General features: G+C 38.0%; 1 protein-coding gene across 2 annotated transcripts in view; it reads left to right on the top strand.

Moving 5' to 3' along the window:
- The window catches only part of LRP6 (low density lipoprotein receptor-related protein 6), a 207224-nt gene that overhangs the window by 86510 nt on the left and 99467 nt on the right, over positions 1 to 21247 (top strand). For both annotated transcript variants that reach the window (XM_006888411.1, XM_006888412.1), the window contains exon 3: positions 18929 to 19126. In XM_006888411.1, the coding sequence (XP_006888473.1) occupies positions 18929 to 19126 (198 nt within the window). The remainder of the gene's footprint in view (positions 1 to 18928; positions 19127 to 21247) is intronic.

Genomic DNA, 21247 nt, shown 5'->3' with positions numbered 1-21247 from the left:
TGCCTTTTGAAGTCTTCTGTTCAGCTCTTGAACTTTGGCTTCTCTGCTCCAGTGCAATTTTCAGAGTCTCTTCTGACATCCATTTTGGTCTTCTCTTCCTCTTCCGTCTTTGCAGTGACCATTTGTACTCTTCCTGGATGATACCCTTGATGTCCTCCCACAGCTCATCTGGTCTTTGCTCATTAGTGTTCAAGGCCTCAAACCTTTTCTTGAGAAGGTTCTGAAAAGTCAGCAAAGTAGAGGAAGACCCTCAACAAGATGAATTAGCACAGTGACTGTAAAAATGGGCTTAGGTAAAGCAGAGATTGTTCTGTTATGAGAATTGCTGTTAGTCAGAGCAAATTTGAGGGCATCTAATAACTTTAGTAACGATGGCCATCTATCCATCCCAAAGAACTGTGTTATGTAGGATTTTTCACTAGCTGATCTTTTAGAAGTAGATCTTTAAGTCTTTGTTTCAGGAAAGACTAAGTAGATTGAGTCACCAGTCTTTGGTTAGCAGCAGATCACATTAATTGTTCACATAACCCAGGAACTCTCACTGGTTGCTTTTTAGGGCTGGCAGTGAGCCTTAGTACAGAGATTAAGTGCTGGGATACTAACTAAAAGATTGACAGTACAACGCCATCAACTGTTATGTGGAGATTCAAAAGATGTATATCTTTGGAAATCCTTTGGGGTTAGAGCTACTATGAGTTAGAATGGACTCAGAGACAGTGGGTAGAATTATTACTGCATTTTGAGAATTTTTATAGTGTGGATATACGTATCTGATAATTCAGGTTATTTATCAGATATTTCTTTTAAAAATAATTTTTTTCCCATTTTTTTCACTCTGTTAATGCCTTTTTAGGTGATACTTTTTTGGTTTTGTTCTTTTTTTTGAGTATACTTTTATATTTTGATTAAGTCTAGTTTATAATTTACTTTTAGGAATGGTGTTTTTGATTTCTTGGTGTGAAATTAAAAAAAAAATCTGTACTTTATTGACTATGCAAAGGTGTATGTATAAATCATAACAGAATATGTCGAACATTGGGAAGAATAGGAATCTAAGAACACCTAATTGTGCTCATTCAAAATCTATACCTAGACAGGAAGCTGTCATCGAAATGAAACAAGAGAACACTGCATGTTTAAAATAAGGAAAGGTGTGTGTTGTGTTGTATTCTTTCTCAATATCTATTTAGTCTATATGCTTAGCAAATTTATGAAGCAAGACTATATAGAGGAATGTGTTATGAGGATCAGAGGAAGACTGATCAACAACCTGCATTATGCAGGTGGTACAACATTGCTTGCTGTAATTGGAGAAGACTTGAAATGTTTGCGTTCATATTGAAAGCATTCAACCTTCAATATGAATTATATCTCAACATGAAGTGGGGGAAGAAGGGTCTTCACCTTTGAGTAGACGACATCTTAATAAATGAAGAAAGGATTGAAATTGTCAATGATTGCCTCTTACAAGAGTCAACAGTCAACATTCTTGGTACCAGTAGTCAGAAGACTAAGAGATGTATATTGCTTTGGGTAAGTCTGCATCAGGGTTCTCTCCAAAATTCTGAAGAACAGTGATGTCAGTTTTAAGAATAAAATGTACAAATTGATAGATGAGGGGATGAGGGAATTTGGGAAGGAAATGGTGTGAAAAACAATGTATTTGAATTTTGAAAATAAACTAGTATAATTTTCAAAAAAGAAGTGCACCTTATTCAGGCTATGTTCGTTTCAGTCACTTGTGCGTTTGAGAGCTGGACAGTGAGTAAGGATGACAGGAGAATTGACATCTTTGAATTATGGTGTTGGAGAAGTGCACTGAATATCCATCTCATGGTCTGTCAAAAGAACAAATAGGTATGCCTTAGAGAAAGCACAGCCAGAGTGCTCCTTAGAGGCAAAGGCGGCAAAGCTTTGTCTTTCATACTTAAGGCATGTTGCTAAGAGAGGCTATTTCTTGGAAAAGGATGTCAATGCTTGAAATGTCAGCAAAAAGGGGAATGAGCCCCAGCAAAATGGATTGACACAGTGACTGCAGCATTAGGCTCAAGTGTGTAAGAGATGATGAGGATGGCACAGGATAGGATAGGATTCAGTTCTGTTCATAGATTAGCTATAAGTCATGCTCGACTCCATTGCATCACCAACAGCAAGGTCACATTTTCTCCTAGAAGTGTTATATCTTAGGTTTTACATCTGTGTCTGTTATCTAGTGGTGGTGGTGGTTGTGTTGTTATGTGCCGTCAAGTTGCCTGTGACTCATAGTGACCCTTTGTACAACAGCCTACCCCCATTACCTCAGTCACGGAATCAATCTATCTCATTGAGGGTCTTCCTCTCTTGCGCTATCTCTCCACCCTTCGAAGCATGATGTCCCTCTCCAAGAACTGGTCCCTCCTTACACCATGTCCAAAGAAGGTCAGACAAAGCTTCAGAATCCTTGCCTCGAAGGAGCAGCCTGGTCTTACCCTCTCCAGGGTGAACCTATTTTGTTCTCTTAGCAGCCCTTGGTATAATCAATACTCTTCTCCAGTACTACAGCCCAAAGGCATCAAGTCTCCTTCTATAATCCCTTGTCATTGCCCACGTTTCTCATGTATAGCAAGTAATTGCAAAGACTGGCCTGGATCAGGTGCACCTTGGTCTCCAGACTAACATCACTTCCCAGTGCAGTTCGTCTTTTAATTTGCTGGCTGCTGGAGCTGTTTACAGTCTCAATATCTTCACCATCTATATCATGTTGCTGCCAGTTAGCCCAGTGGTGAGAATCTTTGTTTTCTTGATGTTGAGCTTCAGTCTGTATTGAAGGCTGTAGTGCTTCAGGTCCTTCTCAGTTTCAGCAAGCAAGCTTGTGTCATCTGCATAATGCAGATTGTTGATGATTCTTCTCAAATCCTGAATGTCATATTTCTCCTCATAGCCTCCTGAATAATCTTTTCTGCACATCAATTGAAAAGATACAGAGATAGGACAAATCCCTATTGCACATCCTTCTCAATTTTGAACCACACAGTGTTTCCTTGCTCTGTTCTGACATCTGCCTCCTAGCCCAAGTATAGGTTTCACATAAGCACAAAGTAAAGGGAAGAAATTAGGATATTAAGGAGCTGACCAGAAGATTTCAAAGGACAGCACAAGAAGACAAACTAAAGTATTATAATGAAATGTGCGGAAAGCTGGAGTCAGAAAATCAAAGGCGCTGAACTCACTCAGCATTTCTTAATTTGAAGGAACTGAAGAACAAATTCAGGCCTCGAGTTGCAACACTTAAGGATGCTTTGGGCAGAATATGAAAATTTCCAGGAAGCATTAAAAGAAGATGGAAAGCATATACAGAGTCATTGTACCAAATGAAATTGGCAGACACAGAAGAATTTCATGAAACAACACCTGAGCAAGAGCCTGTGGTGATGAAGGAAGAAATTCAAGATGCTCTGAAAGAATTGGCAAAAAACAAGGCCCCAGGAATTGATGGCATACCAATTGACATATTTCAACAAACAGATGCTGCCCTGGATGTGCTCATTAATTTGTGCCAAGAAATTTGGAGTACATCCTGGAAGAGATCTCTATTCCCATTCCAAAGAAAGGTGACCTGACAGAATGAGGAAATTATTGAACAATATCATTGATATCACATGCAAGCAAGATTCTGCTGAAGATTATCCAAAAAGGGCTGGAAGAGCACATCAGTGGAGACCTGCCAGATGTGTAGGCTGGCCTTAGAAGAGGCTGTGGTACTCGAGATACTATAGCTAATGTTAGATGGATCTTGACTGAAAGCAGGGAGTACCAGAAGAATGTCTCTTCTGTGTTTCATTGACTATGTGTAAGGTTTTTAATATAATAGTTTCTAGAAATAGAGTAATGCTGACTTCATAAAAGACTTTGGACATTTATTCCAATAATTATTTATTTATTGTTGAGGCTTTTTATAGAAGAGTTTGCATAGAATTGTTTTTTTGAGTTGTTGGTTGTTGTTTTTTTAAAACAAACCATTTGGTAGAATTTATCATTTTATTTATCTAGGTCTAGAGATTTGTTGTGTTGTTGTTATGTGCTGTCGAGTCCCTTGAGACTCATAACAACACTATGTACAAGAGTCCTAAACACTGCTCTATACTGTGCCAACCTTGCCGTCCCCGACACACTCCTTCCCACCACTCTAATCACAGAGTCAGTCCATCTCATCAAGGGTCTTCCTCTCCTGCGCGGTCCCTCCACTCTCCCAAACATGTAGTCCCTCTCCAAGGACCAGTCCTTCCTTGCAGCATGCCCAAAGTATGTCAGATGAAGTTTCAGAATCCTTGACTCCAAGAAGCATTCCGGCTTCACCTTCTTCAGGACAAACCTGTTTGTTCTCCTAGCAGTCCATGGTATATTCATATTCAGCACTCTTCTTCAGCACCACAGCTCAAAGGCATCAATTCTCTATCATCCCTATTCACTGTCCGGCTCTCTGATGCATAGCACGGTAATTGCGAAGACTACAGCCTGGATCAGGTGCACCTTAGTCTCCAGCCTGACATTGTTGCTCTTCAGTACTCTTGAGAGGTCCCTCACAGCTGACTTTCCCAATGCAATTTGTCTCTTGATTTCCTGGCTGCTGTTACCAAGAGTGTTGACTGTGGAGCCAAGGAAACTAAAACTGTTAACTATCTCAATCTCTTCACCATCTATATGGGTACCGCCAGTTGTCCCAGTGGTGAGGATCTTTGTCTTCTTGGTGTTGAGCTTCAATCCATATTGAAGGCTGCAGTCCTTGACCTTCTGCAGCAAGCGCTTCAGGTCCTCAGTTTCAGCAAGCAGGGTTGTGTCATCTGCATAATGCAAGTTGTTGATGACTCTTCCACCAATCCTGATGCCACATTCCTCCTCCTATAGACCAGCATCTCAGATCATCTGTTCTACATACAGATGAAAAGATACGGAGACAAAATACATCCCTGACGGACCCCGTTCTTGATTTTGAACCATGTAGTGTTTCTTTACTCTGTTCTGACAACTGTCTCTTGGTCCAAGTGTAAGTTTTGCATAAGCACAGTCAGATGTTCTGGGATTCCCATGGTTCTCAGAGTCAGCCACAGCTGCTTGTAATCCACACAGTGAAAAGCCTTTGCATAGTCAATGAAGCACAGATAGACATTCCTCTGGTGCTCTCTGCTTTCTGCCAAGATCCATCTAACATTAGCTATAATATCCCTAGTACCATGACCTCTTCTAAATCCAGCCTGCACATCTGGCAGTTCTCTGTTGACATATTGTTTCAAATGTTTTTGGATAATTTTTCAGCAGAATCTTGCTTGCATGTGATATTAATGATACTGTTCGATAATTTCCTCACTCTGTTGGGTCACCTTTCCTTGGAATGGGAACAAATATCGATCTTTTCAAGTCAGCCAGCCAGCTAGCTGGCTGTCCTCCAGATTTCTTGGCACAACTTAGTGAGCACATCCAGGGCAGCGTCTGTTTGGTAGAAATTTTTTTTTTTTCAAATAATGCAATATTGTAGTTAAGTGAAAATTTACACAGCAAATTAAGTTCATGTTGACACTACACGAATGGTTATTTGGTGATAACGAGGACATTTTTCACAAGATGCCACTAGGTTTTAAAAAATGAGTGAAATTGTACACAGGAGGTTATTTATTCCACTCAACTATCATACTTTGTATTGTAACATTGATTATAATCCCCTATTTTATTGGCGTTCTTCTTACTATTTCTCTGTTGATATTATTTTTGTTCATACTTTAGTTTTCTCGTTTCATGCTTTCTCATTTGTATCCTTAAAAACTCTGCTCTTTTGCTCTTGTATGGTTGATTGCTCTAAGGACTGAGCACCTGCCTGGTTACCTTATTGTTTACCTTATAGATCTGTCTTTTTGTTTGGATGAATGTTGTTTCACAGAGATGAGTTCACTTTATGGCTTTCGAATGATAGCTAAATATGATCTTGGGGCATCCATCAATATCTTGGACCAATAAAGTTGGCTGGTTTTTATTATTTTGTGTTTTGTTAACTCTATATCCTGCTCTGTTTATTGTTGGGTATATTGTTGAGTCGGAACCAACTCCTAATTCAGCGGGTTTTCAGAGGCAGTAAATTGCACAGGAAGAGATTGCCCATCTTTCTCCTGTGGAACAGCTGGTGAATTTGAACTGTTTGCCTTTGGATGGCAGCTCAACTCTTTACCACTTTTTGACCAGAGTTCACTCTACTCTATAATAGGTACTCTCACCAGTTTTAAAGGTTTAAAGAGTATCCCATAGCATCACTCAGTTGTGTAGACGTCATCTGTTTCTTTTGGTCTCATGGTAGGCAAGCTATGGCTGGTAGAGACTGTTAATTCTGTAGACTACTTTCTTCTCTGAATCTTTGCTTTTCTTCTTTTGTCTTTTATTCCTAATAAGTGGAGACCAGAAATTGTATCCTAGATGACCACTTTCAAGCTTAAAAAAACCCCCAGATACTCCTCATCATGTTGAGATAATTGTACTTAGGCTTTATGGAAGATAGTATGCAGTTTAACTGGGTTGTACTATATGCCTATGGTCCTAAGCCTTCAAACTTAGAAAACAGACTTTGTGAGATGTTTGACTATGTCTCAGAAGTATGACATATGTGACTACAGTAGTCCCCCCCAACTCAACTCTGTAGTGAATATATTCCAAGGATTCCTGAAACCATGAATAGTACTGCCCTTATATATGCTTGTGCCTGCGGTGCCTTAGGTGAACAGCCTTAACCTACCAGACACTGGCAGTGCATGGTAGAGCCACTTACCAGCTGTTTTTCAGGCCTGAATTCAGCAGAGGAACAGGAAGCTGGCTTTGGGAAGGAGGATGCACGTCGGATTATATTGTAACATTAAGAAAACAAAACAATAGTAATAAAAAGGAAACAAAAGTCCTCAGTCAGTAGGCAATATTATGATGGAAAAGACTAAAGTGCTTAACTGTTTGGTCTTCCTAGGCGTCACAGTTAATACCCTAACAGCAGCAGTCAAAAAATTAAAACAACAACAACAACAAAAAAACCCCAACATAGTATTGGTAAAGTCTGTGGTCAAAGACCTCTTCAGGGTACTAAAGAGCAGCGATGCCAGTTTGAGGACTAAGGTGTACCTGATTCAGGTTGTGGTCTTTTCAGTTGCTTCCTATGCATCTAAAAGCTCGATACTGCCTAAGAATGATAATAGAGAGTTTATTCCTTTGAGTTACAGTGTATACGAATGCTGAATATCCTATGAACTGCCAAAAGAACAAAGATTTCTTGGAGAAGTTGCAGCCACAGGGTGCTCCTTAGAGGAAAAGATGATAAAACTTTAAAATTTTATTTCACTTACTTTGGGCATGTTGCTAGGAGAGGTTAGTCCTTGGAGAAGGACATCATGCTTAGAAAGGTGGAGGATAAGTAAAAGAGAAGAAACCCCTCGATGAAATGAATTAACACAGTGGACTTTGTCAAATGAATTGAAACAGTAGACTTGAGTATAGCAGAGATGGTAACACTGGTGCAGAATAGGGTCGCTATGAGTCATAATTGACTCAAGGGCACCTAACAACAATGTGTGATATTTATGGGGTACTGCCACCCAGAGAAGCCCACCTGAGCTTTAGGGTCTAGAGTTTTTATTGAGGTTCAGTTAGGATGTACTGCTGGGGTGCCTAAGTTTGAGTTCATTTGGTGACTGAGCTGATACTATGTGGCCCAAAGCCCCACCATAAATCATGTTGTTAGTATAGACTATCTGATGTGGCCTCAAACTTGCAGGGTAAATTTCATTGTTAGTATGAGACTGTCTTGTATGGTCTGTAAACACTCTTATCAGGCAGCACATTCCAAGAACTGATAGATTACTTGTCAGGGCTAAAGGCCAAAACCCAAACCTCACTTTGAGTAAGATTAGTGTTTCCTGCATGCCCACATGTGTTTAGAAATGATTAGTTATCTTCCATATATTTAGCATTTTTCAGATAATATTTTCTGTTAACAGATATACATTCTAACTCTGTAGTTGTCAGAGAACTACTTTTGTGTTAAGTCTTTTAGTTGTTTTATGGTCCATATTTCATCTATCATGGAAAGTCTTCTGTATGTACTTGAATTTTTTGTTGTTATTTTATAGTGTTTTCTTTTTCTGTTGTTAGCGGTGATTGCCTTCGAGTCTGAGCACCACTCATAATGACCCTGTGAACAAAAGACCTTTTCTATAACTATCAACATTTATCAAAGTTCAGAGTTTCCGGAGACATGTTGTTTAGGAAGTGGATGCCACATTAGGATTATTTAATCTTTGAAAAAAATGTTTAGATTTTTCAATCTGGATTCTACACTTTCATCTCTGTTAAACCTAGGAAACAAATTGTTCTTTAATTTTATTAATTATTTATGTTGTAAAAATATTCTTCAATATTCAAGTTGAGGCTTTTTTTTTTGGTTCTGAGGGTATTTTTAATGAAAATTGTTTTCTGCAGTTGACCAATATTCAGTTTGTGAGGGTTGTATCTTCCTCCCCTGAAGGAATTTACAAAATATTGCCTTTGGCACTATTCATTTTTAAATTTTTTTGTTGCTCTTAACAGAAACTCAGTGTCTATAGTAACCACTGATAGACTTTGTATGTCTTTTCTACATATTTAAAATGAACAGAATCATAAAATGCTGTATAAAAATTCCCTTTTATAGCTGACTTAGTCACTCAACATATTTTCAAGATTCTTTCATATGTATCAGGACTCCAATTCTCTTATTGAAGAATAATACTCCATTGTATAGATGTACATAAACATTTTTTATTAGTTTATGAGATGATGAATAGTTACATTTTTTTCTACCATTTGGCTATTGTGAATTGTGAAGCAGTGAATATTTGTGCACATACATACCTCTCTGCTTTACTATAAGTTTTTAGGGGGACTATACTAGCAATTTGCCACTTTGTTTAGAACCATATCCTGCCACAATACTAAGAGGGAATTTATCTTAGATCCTGGAAAGGGAAGCATTGTATCTTTGTGAAATTTACACCTGTTTGTTTTTGTTCTGTAAGGATGAGTCAGAACCGAGGATTCAAACCCAGTTCTTTTGGGTTGGGGGTGCAACTCCTTATCTTTATTGCACTGTCAATTCAAAGGTACAGTGTTTGAAACCATCAGGTGCTTTGCTGGAGAAAGATGGACAGTCAACTCCATTGTAATTTACTGCCTCTAAAAACCCTCTGGAGAGTAAGCTATGAGTCAGTCTTGTCTCCAAGGTACACAATAACATATTTTTATACCTACTGTTTTCCAAGAAGGAAGGTCTGATGGCTTAATGATAAGAAACTACACTGCTATGCGGTTCACATCTACCAGCTGTTCTGTGGGAGAAAAAAGAGCAACCCTGTGTGATTTACTGCTTCTGAAAACTCACTGGGGGGGGGGGGTCAGCTAAGATTGATTCTGACTTGAAGGTATACAGCGACAACAATTTTCCAAGAACTTCCAGACTTGCATAGCAGTCCTGGTACATTAAAGTGTTTTGTGTAGAACTGGTGAATCAAAGTATCAGCTATTTGAATTTACTCATGTCTATTAGTGTTTCATTGACTATGTAAAAGCATTTGACTGTGTGAATCCTAACAAATTATGGGTAACATTGAGAAGGGTATGAATCCCAGAACACTTAATTGTGCTATTGCAAAACCTGTACCTAGACCAAGAATCTGTTGTCTAAACAGAGTAAGGGAATACTGTATAGTTTAAAATAAATTTAAAAAAAAAAAAAAAAGATGTGTGTTCCAAGTATGTTCTTTCTCCATACGTATTCACTATTTCTGCTGAACAGGTTGTTTGAGAACCTAGACTTTATGAAGAATAGTGAGGCATCAAAATTGGAGGAAGATTCATCAACAGCCAGTATTATTCAGAAGACACGACCTTGCTTGCTGAAAGTAAGGAGGACTTGAAATGAAACACTTGCTGCAGGAGATAGAAGACTATGGCCTTTAGTGTGGACTGCATAGCAACATCAGGAAAACAAAACTTACTCCTGGACTAGTAGGCAACATCATGACAGATGGAGAAAAGATTTAAGTTGTCAGCTGTTTTACTATTTAAGTTGTCAGCTATCTTACTGGGGATTTACAGTCCACACACCTTGGTGGTGGTGGTTGTTAGGTGCCATCGAATTGAGTGTGACCCATAACGACTCTATCAATAACAAATCCTGAACCTGTCCTAACCTTTGCCATCCTCACACTTTCTGACACATTAGAGCCCATTGCAGCATTCAGCGGATTAGTCCACCTGGTCTAGGGTCTTCTCTTCTTTACCGACCCTTCACACTTCCGAGCATCATGTTTCTCTCCAAGGAATAGCCCTCCTAGCAACATGCCTGAAGTATGTGAAGCAAAGCCTCATCATCTTTGCCTCCAAAGAATAGTTTGGCTGCATCCTCTCCAAGGCATTTTTGTTCTTTTGGCCATCCATGGGATATTCAGTGCTCTTCTCCAACATCACAGCTCAAAGGCATTGATTCTTCTGTCATCCCTATTCATTGTCCAGCTCTCAGATGCATATCAAGTGATCAGAAAGGGCATGGCCTGAACTGGGTGTACCTTGGTCCTCAATGTGAAATCATTACTCCTAAGTAATTTGGAGAGGTCTTTAACTGCAGACTTTTCTGGTGCAGTAGATCTCAGGATTTTCTGATTTCTGGTACCGAGTGTTGATTGGGGATCCAGTTAAGATGAAATTGTTGACAGTTTCAATCTTTTTCTCCATCTGTCTTGATGTTGCCTGTCAGTCCAGTGGTAAGAACCTTTTTTTTCTTGATGTTGAGATGTAATCCATATTGAAGGCTTATTTGATCTTCTACAATAAGTGCTTCAAGTATTTCTCAACCTTGAGCAAGCAAGGTTGTGTGTCTGCATATAACACAAGCTATTGAGGAGTCTTCCTGCAGTTCTGATGCCTTATTCCTCCTCATAGAGTCCAGCTTCTTCAATAATTTACTCAACATATAGATTGGTACACTTTTGGTACGAGCACTGAATGTCTCAAAAGACCTCTTTTTTGGTGGTGGGGGGGAGGGGCTGTGAAAGACCTCTCTCTAGTGCTAAGGAGTAGTGATGTTAGTTTAAAGATTAAAGTGCGCTTGATTCAAGCCATGGTCTTTTACAGTTATTTACTATGCATCTGGATGTTGAACAGTGAGTAAGGGTTCCAGAAGAAGTAGTAATGCTTTTGAGTTGTGTCATTGACAAATAGTACTGAATTTCTCATGGACTGCTGAAATAACAAAGTATGTTTTGGAGAAAAAAAAAATATTTAACTAGTGTGCTCCCTAGAGGCAAAGATGGTGAAACTTCTTATCACATACTTTGAGCATGTTGTTAGGAGGGGCCAGTCCTTGCAAAAAGATACTATGTTTGGAAAGGTGGAGGGTCAGCAAAAGAGAGGAAGACCTCAATAGGATGGATTGACATAGTGAATGTAACAGTGGGCACAAGTATATTGAAGATGGCACAGGATAGGGCAAGGTTCATATCTGTTATTTATAGGGTTGCAGTGAAAATTGTAGTTAACTAAATGCCAATAAATAATAACACACTGCTTCAACAGAGAAAGATAGGCAGATTCCTGTAAAGATTTCCTGCCTCCGAAATCCAGAGGAAGGTTGCCATGAGTTGTAATTGATTCCATGACGGTGGGTTTGGCTCTTCATTTGGAAAAGTGTCAAAGATACAGAATAACTCATACTCACACAATGCCATCTAGTCTGAACTGCTTCCTAGGTGACTCGCTAGTGAGCTAGTGACTTCAGAAATAGTAAATTGTGTAGGAGGAGATTGTCATTGTTCTGCTGCAGGCAGATTTGAACTGCCTACCTTTGAGTTGATAGCAGAAACCATGAAGCCACTGGAGCTGTGGTTTTATCCCAGTCTCAGTGTTGTTGTCTCACTTTGTGATGAAGTCCTTTGATGCACAAGCTGTTTTAATTTTGGTTTTCCCCTTTGATTACTCTTGCTTTTGGTGTTATGTTTAAAAATATCCATCCTAGATGCTGAAGCATTGCTATATATGTTTTCTTCCATGAGCTTTATGGTTTTCTTTCTCAAATTTGATCCAGTTTTAATTTTTATGTGTGATACGAGGTGTGGATCTAACTTCATTGATAAGCATATGGAAATAAATTTTTCCAGGATTGTTTAGTTATGATACTATTACTTCCCCATTAAGCATCTTTGTTGAAACCAATTTTCTGTAGTACTGGTTTATTTTATGATTCTTAATTCTGTTCCATTAGTCCTTTAGTTAAATACCTAGCCACTATCTGAAAAGTTGGTTTGAACCTCCTCACAGGTATGATGATCTGCTGCTGAAAGATCACACCCTTGAAAATCATACAGGGTATTTCTGTTCTGTTCTTGTAGGATCTCCAGGAGTTGGGATTGACAAATAACAATGATTAATATGCATTAATATGTATGTATCTAGGATTTTCTGGTCGCTTAGTGTTAAGGAATTGCACTGTCAAGGCAAAGATAAAGCATTTGAATCTATCAGCTGTTCCTTGGGAGAAAGATGGGCTGTCTCTTCCTGTGTGGTTAATTGACTCTGAAACACACTGGAGGGTCTGCTGTTGGTTGGTTCCTGCTAAATGGTACAAGATGATAACAACAACAACAACAACAACAGTTATATATCTAGCAAATAAAAGCCACAATGAGATACCATCTTACCCCAGTAGCCTTGGCAAAGTTTAACAGAACAACAAATAATAAATGTTGGAGAGGATGTAGAGAGATAGGAACTCTTTTATAGTTTTGGTGGGATTATAAATTGGTACAAGCACTCTGGAACACAGTTTAGTGTTTCCTCAAAAAAGCTGAACATAGAAATTCCATCTGATCTGGCTATTCTACCACTGAGAAGATTAGAACTGAGGCACAGACGGAGATTCATACACCAGTATTTGTAGTAGAATATGGAAATAGTCCAAATGTCCAACCACAATAGAATGGATTGAGAAATTATGGTACATTCACATGATGGAATACTATGCAGCACACAGGAACCGTGATTTTGTAAATCACAACCTAATTTGGGAGGGACTGGAGAGCATTATGCTAAGTGAACTTACTCAGTCCTGTATAGACAAATACTGTATAAGACCATTATTGTAGAAATAGATAAGTAGTAAAAACATGTCTGAGGATCCAAGGGGGGAGGGTAGGAGCAGAGGAGTGAGGATGTGGAAGGCAAGGGGGGGATGGTAATCATAGGGTCACACAGTTTGATGGGTAAAGAAAATGGGAAAATCTAGTGTGAAAAACAATGAATGCAAATTTTGTAAGCAAACCAGTATAAAGTGAAAATTTTATGTAAAAAAAAAAGCATGCAAACAGAACCAACAATATCTGTCATTACAGTGTACTGGACTATTTTCATTATTGTAGTTTTAAAGTAAGTTTTGAGATTGGGAATTAAGAGTCATCTTTCCTTACTTCATTTTCAGAATTCTTTGATACTTTTTTCAGTTCCAGAGAGATTAGAGAATTTGGTTTTCTATTTCTGCAAAGTAGACTGTTGGAATTTTGGCTGGAATTGCATTGAATTTATAAATTGCTTTGACTCATACCTTTAAAGTATTTAACTTTTTATTGATCATAGAATATCCTTCTATTTATTTCTATCTTTAGGGTTTTGTTCCAGTAATGTTTTATAGTTTTTAGATTGTCTTTTTTAAAAATAGAGTTTTATTTTTTTTGGTCCATTTTAAACAATTGTATTGTAAACAGTTTCACACAGTATCATACAAAGAATAATAACATGATGAACAAAGGTTATGTCCACCACACAGTCTAAGCAATAGTACTTTCCCAGTGTTTGTTTGCCACGTGATGATTGATTGTTTCCTCTTATACACCATACTTCATTTTAATTCTTCACTGTTTTTCCCCAGCATACAAAATAGAGCAAGACTCTCAAAGAGCCCTTCCTTCTTCAATGAGTTTGCAAAGTGTACTAGAATTTTAATTTAACAAAATTTTGAAAGTTGTACTAGAAATTAATTCTTGGTTTGGCCTCATTTTTTTTTCTTTTGTCATGCCTTTTGAAGGAAGAGAATTTTCTGGTAGATTTAAGATTTTCTTATGATTTTGTTAAAAATGTTTTCCTGGGAGGTTGTTATTAATTGACTTGATGGCATCTGACAACACCCCAACCTATTTTTTAAGAATTTATTGGCTATTAGTATCTCTTCCTTTAGTTTCAATGCTATAAAATTTTAAAATTAAATTTAAAATAAGAATTATTTCTGAGTGGTTGTTATTGTGTACCATCAAAATGGAATTGACTCTCCTGACCCTCCAATGGGTTTTCAAAGGCAGTAAATCACATGACAGGAGATTGCCTGTCTTTCTCTCACAGAGCTGCAGTTGAATTTGAACTGCACATCTTTGTATTGGCAGCATAATTTCTTACCACTAAGTCACAAGCCTTTTAACTGGGTGGTAAATTTTAAATATTTATTCAGTGACATATACTTATGATGCTGCTTTTAGTCTTGTAAAGTTTTGATGAACTGTTACAGCCCCCCATACCTTTTCATTTGAATTCTTATTTTATCATTTATCTCTCAGGTGAAATTGAAGCTAACAACTTACTCTTGTCTCTGAGCCCTAGATAGTGTCCTGGTGACTTTAAAATAAGTACCATTTTTAGGAAGTGGAACTTTGTTCTCAGGAAATCTCAGGCCAAAATTATGTCAATAATTCTATAAGTGAATTTTCATTGCAGTCTTTGGGAAAAGACATTATGATTGGTAAAGGGTCAACAAAAGAAAGGAAGAACTCTTTCAAAATAAAATGCAAAAATAAGCATAATAGAAATTGTGAGGATGACACAGGATTGGGCAAGGTTTTCTTCTCTTACACCTAGGGTACAAAAACTTGATGGCAACTAACAACTTCTTTGAAGGAGGCACTGTTAAGGTATATTGGTCTACTGTAGGTCTCTTTAAGATTTTAGACTTTCTCTTCTGATTTATGTGGATTTTCTTTTTTTTTTTTAATTCACAGTTGCACATTTTATCCCTTCACCCCTACCCCATCCCACACTGCCATGCACTCCTTGTTCCAGATTTTTCTCATGTATATAATGCATAATCATACATTACTTTTGGACAGTTTTATACCCTCATCTGTTCTAATGCAGTGTTCATCATCTGTCCACTCTTTCCCCAGTTCCCTCCATGTCTGTTCTATTTTATAGCACCAATATTATGCAGTATTTATCCTTTTGTGATAGAGATATTTAACTTTGCATAATATCCTCAGGGCCTCCCTATGTTGTATACTGTTTTAATGTTTCATTGCTTTTCAGTGCTACATAATATCCCGTTATGTAAATGTACCATAGTTATTCTAGTGATTTGTTTTTTGATGGGCACTTGGGTTGTTTCCATCTCTTTGCTGTGGTGAATAATGCAGCAGTAAACATGGGTGTGCATAACTGTTTGAGTTGTGGCTCTGGTTACCTTAGGGTATATTCCCAGTAGTGGAATTGCTGGGTCAAATGCTGTTTCTGTTTCCAATTTTTTGAGAGTACCAGACCACCTTCCATAGTGGTTGTACCATTTTACATTTCCCACCAACAGTGAATAAGAGTTCCAGCCTCTCTGCAACCTTGCCAGGATTTGTTGTTTGCTGCCCTGTTGAACTTTACTATTGTTGCTGGGGTTATGTGGATTTTAAAAAGAATATATGATGGATTTAATATTCAGAAGTGCTTAAACAAACTTGAATGCATTTATAAGTACACTAATTCTCGGTAATGAAAACGAAGAATTATCAATGACTTTTTTTAAAAAAAAATTATTTTATCTTGATTTACATAGAAAATTTGTATACATTGTGTTTCACACTTTCATTCATATTGTGTTTCATACAATCATTCCTATACATTGTGTTTTATTAAATTAATTCCCATTGAACTATATGTTCTATAACACCGTCTTTACAGGTCCCTGGCAGATTTTCCCATTTCCTTTACTCCCTCCCATTACCCATCAGATTGTACTACTCTGTGATTTCTCCCCTGCCTATCCCCACCCCACTGTTCCCACACCTTCCCCCCTTGGATTCCCATACACCTTTTACTGATTATCCTTCTATTTCTACAATAATCGTCTTATGCATTATTCTTTTTTGGGGGGGAGGGGTTGAAGCCTCTTTTATTTGTGCCTCAGAATCATTAGTTTGGTGCCCCTGGCATCAAGGAAAGGAATGAGAGGGAAGTCTTCTTTGTTGCTTTTTTCTTCTGTCCCCTTTTTGTATCCCTTCTGAGCTTCACTGCTTGAGCCCTGAAGGTCAGTCCTAGAGAAGATCTAAACAAGGGTGTGCCGTGTGCCCCTGCCCCTGACGGGGTCTGTGCTTCTCTGGTTGGGTGAGGTGGGGCAGAGGAGAGCCGGGGGTTAGCACCATTGGATAAGGGGATTTAGTTCCCTTATAAGATTGAGTTAGTTTACTCAGCATAATTTTCTTGTAATTTTCTAAATTGTTGCTCTTGAGTGCTGCATAGTAATCTGTCATGTGAAGGTACTAGAATTCTTTAATCCATTCAGATGTGGTTGGACATTTGGGCTGTTTTCATGTTCTTGCAGTGGTGAATAATGCTGTTAAGAAAATTGGAGGGAGCTCTGGTGGCCTGGTTACAAGAAGCTGTGCTGCAATCCCAAAAGCATGTGGTTGAATCCACTAGCGGTTCCTTGGGAGAAGGGTGGGCATTCTCCTCCTATACAGTTAATTGCTTCTGTAAACCCTCTGGATGGTCAGCTATGAGTCAGTTGCAACTCGATGATAATCACAGCAACATGAACATTGGTGTACTAATCTCCATTTGTGTCTCAGTTCTAATTTCTTTGTGTTATATTCCTAGCAGTTAAGTAGGTGTGTTATATGGAATTTCAGGTTAGCTTTTTGAGGACTGCTTTCCCGAGTGCTTGTACCATTGTACAGTCTCACCAACAGTGTCAATCTCTCTACATCCTCTCCAGTATTTATTGCTTGCTGTCCTTTTAAACTTTGCCACTGCTGCAGGGGTAAGATGCTATCTTATTGTGCTTTTTACTGATGATTTTTAGCATTTCTTACATATATCTTTGGCCATTGAAATGTCTTCCTCTATGAAAAGTCCTTCAGTGTCTTTTGCCTATTTTGTAAGAATTGATGAATGGGACTTTCTAAAGTTTAAATCCCTGTGTGCATAAAAAACTTTTTCCAGTAGGATGAAAAGAAAAGCTTCTAATTGTGAAAAACATTTCACAATACCATCTCAGACAAGGGCATCATAACAAAAGTTTATAGAATACTACAGGGCCTCTACGACAGAAAGACTGATAACCCAATCAATGAGTTTTAATTAAGGTATGAGGGCTTTTCAAATACTGAGCTCTTATTTTGCTGGACTTTAAAGAGAAAGGATAATTTTTATAATTTTATTTAAAAAAAAACATTTGTTTTTACACTCATTTTAGGCTTTATTCAACATAGCCAAGAGTTTGTTCAATTTGGTTGTGTCACTGTAATACTATATGAAATATATGGCAGCATTGAATGGGCACTCCTAACTCAAAGGTTGTGTCTCAGGGGAGCTCTGGTGGCCTAGTGGCAAGGAGCTGCAACTACAATCCCAGAGACGCACTGTTCGAATCCACCAGAGGTTCTGCCGGGGAAGGAGGGACAGTCTCCTCCTGTACCAGTCAGATCTGATTTGACGGTACACTCACACAAAAAAACAATAAAATTTAAAAAAAAATTAAAATAAAGGTTGTGTTTCTATGGTGACTGGAATCTACTAGCAGCTCCAGTGGACAAAAATGAGTACTTTTCTGTGTGATTTACAGACTGAAAATCTACTGGAGGTCTATCTAGTATGGGGATTGAGTTTAGGGGATTGGATTTTCTAGACCTGTTTTCCTAGTATATCTTTATAGTATTTTCCACCTCCTTAGTCTAGAATTCTTTACTTCATGTCTCTTGTCCTATTAAATTTATTCTCTTATAATCTGAAAGAACTCTTTAACCTTTCTTTCACTTTTGTACAATTTCAGTCTGTTTTATTTCTTCATACTTTAATTCATTTTATACATTTCAGCAGTGTAAGTATCCCTGGTGGCATTGTAGGCCAAGCATTGGGCTGGTATCCAAAAGGTTGACTGTTCACATCTACTAGCCACTCTGTGATTGTCAAGATGAGACAACTCATGTAATGATTTATAACCTTGGATCCCCTGTGGGGCAGTTCTCCTCAGTCCTACTAATAAAGACTCAACTGTCATTGATTCGGATAAATTCCAATTCCTTGTTGCAAACTTGTATTTCCCAGAAAACTCAAATAGGAAAATCTGTAAGTTTTAATAGGGTTCATCTCTTTCTCCGGGGTCCCATCCTTTGATTTTAGCAGCTCAATATGTTCCATATTCCACCCTGTAGAGGGTTGCTGTGAGTTGAATCTATTTGGTTACTGCATTGTAGGACATAGGAGATGCTATGTTTATTTCAGTGTGTCATAATAATAAGTGCATGATAATAATATATTTCTTGATAATTTATATAACTTGATTAAAGTCACATCCACCAGGCTTATTGTCTCTAAAGTTATTATTTTCCTCTTTTATCATTGTGAAGTGATCTATGGGAAGATAAATTAAGACAACTTGTTTTCCAGCAAACTCTGGTGGTATAGTTTTTGTATTTTACGATTTTGATTTATATCAGTTACCAAGTTTGTGGTTGTTAGATGGCAGTTAAGCTTATGAAAACAACTCCCAAGGTTTCCATTTTAGTGTTCCTGGGAGCTTTTATTTTATAGTAGTAATTGTAAACACTTGTCTATTACCTGCCTATGTCATTTCTTTTATTGTTTTTTTTTCCAGGTTCATGTATTGGACAGACTGGGGTGAAGTGCCAAAGATAGAACGTGCTGGAATGGATGGTTCAAGTCGTCTGATTATAATAAACACTGAAATTTACTGGCCAAATGGACTAACTTTAGATTATGAAGAACAGAAGCTTTATTGGGCAGATGCAAAACTTAATTTTATCCATAAATCAAATCTGGATGGAACAAATCGGTAAGCTTGCCTTATATAATTTTTCTTTTCTTTTTTAACTCAAATTATGAGACCTAAATTTATTAAGAAAGTAATGGGTGTTTTTTTTTTTCAAAAAAAAAAGAAAAGAAAGTAATCTGTATTAAAGAACGTTGGTGGTACAGTGGATTAAGAGCTGAATTGTTAAGTGAAAAGTCGGTGGTTTGAACTTCCCAGTTGTTTCTCTGGGAGAAAGGTGAACATTCTGCTCCTGTATGGTTGTACATACAGCCTTAGAAACCATGTGGATTAGTTCTCCTCTGTCCTGTAATGTCACTGTGAGTTGGAGTTGACTCAGTGGCAGTAAGTTTGATTTTTAGTATATTTTCAAATACTCTGATGAGTGTCAAGGGAGAACAGTGGACTTCAGTTTTTTCCTTAAAAAAGTAATCGTGTTTCCCATCTTAGTAGCACTGAGAACTTATATGGCATATTTTCTATTTCTTTATTCTGTGTTACTGTCTTTTCTTAGAGACTCTTAACTAAGACATTAACTTCCAGTTACTGCAAGGGCATTTAGAAATGCAGGGGATTTTTATTAACATAAGGTTTGGGTATTGTACTGTGTTTTTTGTTTGTTTTTTTTAATTTCTGAGGGGCTTGAAATACTGACTATCCCTAAATTATGTTGGGAATCCAGTAAACAGATAATTGTTCTTCCCAAAAATTACCATTACAGTCCCCAAGCACTGCTGGTAGAAGCTCTTTTGATAGAATGTCTAGACTAGGACCGGAGCCAGCCAGCTTTTTTCTGTTACGCACTCAAATTCATTAGTGTTGAGTCGGTTTCATCTCATAGTGACCCTCCATTGGGTTTCCAGGGCTGTAAATCTCATTGGAGCTCTTGTGGCCTACTGGTAAAGAATTGCATTGTCAACCAAAAGGCAGGTGGTTCAAATCTACCCGCTTTTTTACAGGAGAAAGATGGATGATCTTCTTTCGTCTTATTTACAATTTCTGAAAGCCTGTTAGAGAGTCAACTGTGAATTGGTTCTTACTTGATGGCAAATAATTTGAACCAACAGGTATGCACAGCTTTTGGGTAGCAGCGCAGTTTGCTTTAGACTACTCTACCAGAGCTCCCTATTGTAAAGAGCTAGATAGTAAGATAGTAAATATTTTTGGCTTATGGATATAATCTGTGTTGGAACTACTCACCTCTCCTGTTGTAGTACAGAATAGCGATAGATTGTACATAAGGGAATGAGTTTGCCTGTGTTCCAGTAAAACATTTATAATCAGCCTGATTTGAACTGTGAGCTGTAATTTACTGCTGACACTTTGGACTACAAGAAGAACTTTTATCATGTCAAACTCATTGCCAACAAGTCAGAACTAAGTCTTCTTTGGGTTTCTTTTTTCTTTTTTAATTTAATTTCTTTATTTTTCATTTCAGTGAACATCTACAGAGATTTTGGAATTTCATTCATTCATTGTTGCACCCCTCTCCCCCTCCCACCCCCCGTTTGCTCCTCTCCTTCAAATGCAAAAGAAAAACTCCCTCATTGGTATATAATCTCCCCAACACATCCCCCAATCCCCAAGTATAATCCACTCTGCAAACCTCATTCCGTACTCTTACGATAAACATAATGCCCTAAAATATAAAATATTCTCTCCCCCAAAGACTTCAGTGCCGTAAACATATTTCATCCAGTTTTTCTTAGTCTTACCCCCATCCCGATGTCAGCCTCATTCTACAGCAGTGGCACCATATAGCATTTGTCCCTCTGTGACTGAGATACCTCACTCATCATAATGTCCTCCAGTGTCACCCATTTTGAATAATATTGCATGAGTTCCTTGTTTTTCAATGCACCATAATATTCCATTGTGTGAATATACCACAGCTTCTCTGCCCACTCGTTTGTTGATGGGCATTTGGGTTGTTTCCAACTCCTTGCTATTGTGAACAAAGCTGCTATAAACATGGGTGTGCATATATCTGCTTGGATGGCAGTTATGGTCTCTTTGGGATATATTCCCAGTAGTGGAATTGCTGGGTCAAATGGTATCTCTATTTGCAACTTTTTGAGAAAGTGCCATACTACCTTCCACAGCGATTGCACCATTTTACACTCCCACCAACAGTGAATAAGGGTT

The sequence above is a fragment of the Elephantulus edwardii genome, unplaced genomic scaffold, assembly GCF_000299155.1.
Source record: "Elephantulus edwardii isolate Elephantulus edwardi_28Jun2011 unplaced genomic scaffold, EleEdw1.0 scaffold00067, whole genome shotgun sequence".
Taxonomy (NCBI): domain Eukaryota; kingdom Metazoa; phylum Chordata; class Mammalia; order Macroscelidea; family Macroscelididae; genus Elephantulus; species Elephantulus edwardii.
The sequence above is the reverse complement of the archived record's forward strand: the minus strand, read 5'-3'. Positions and strand labels throughout refer to the sequence as shown.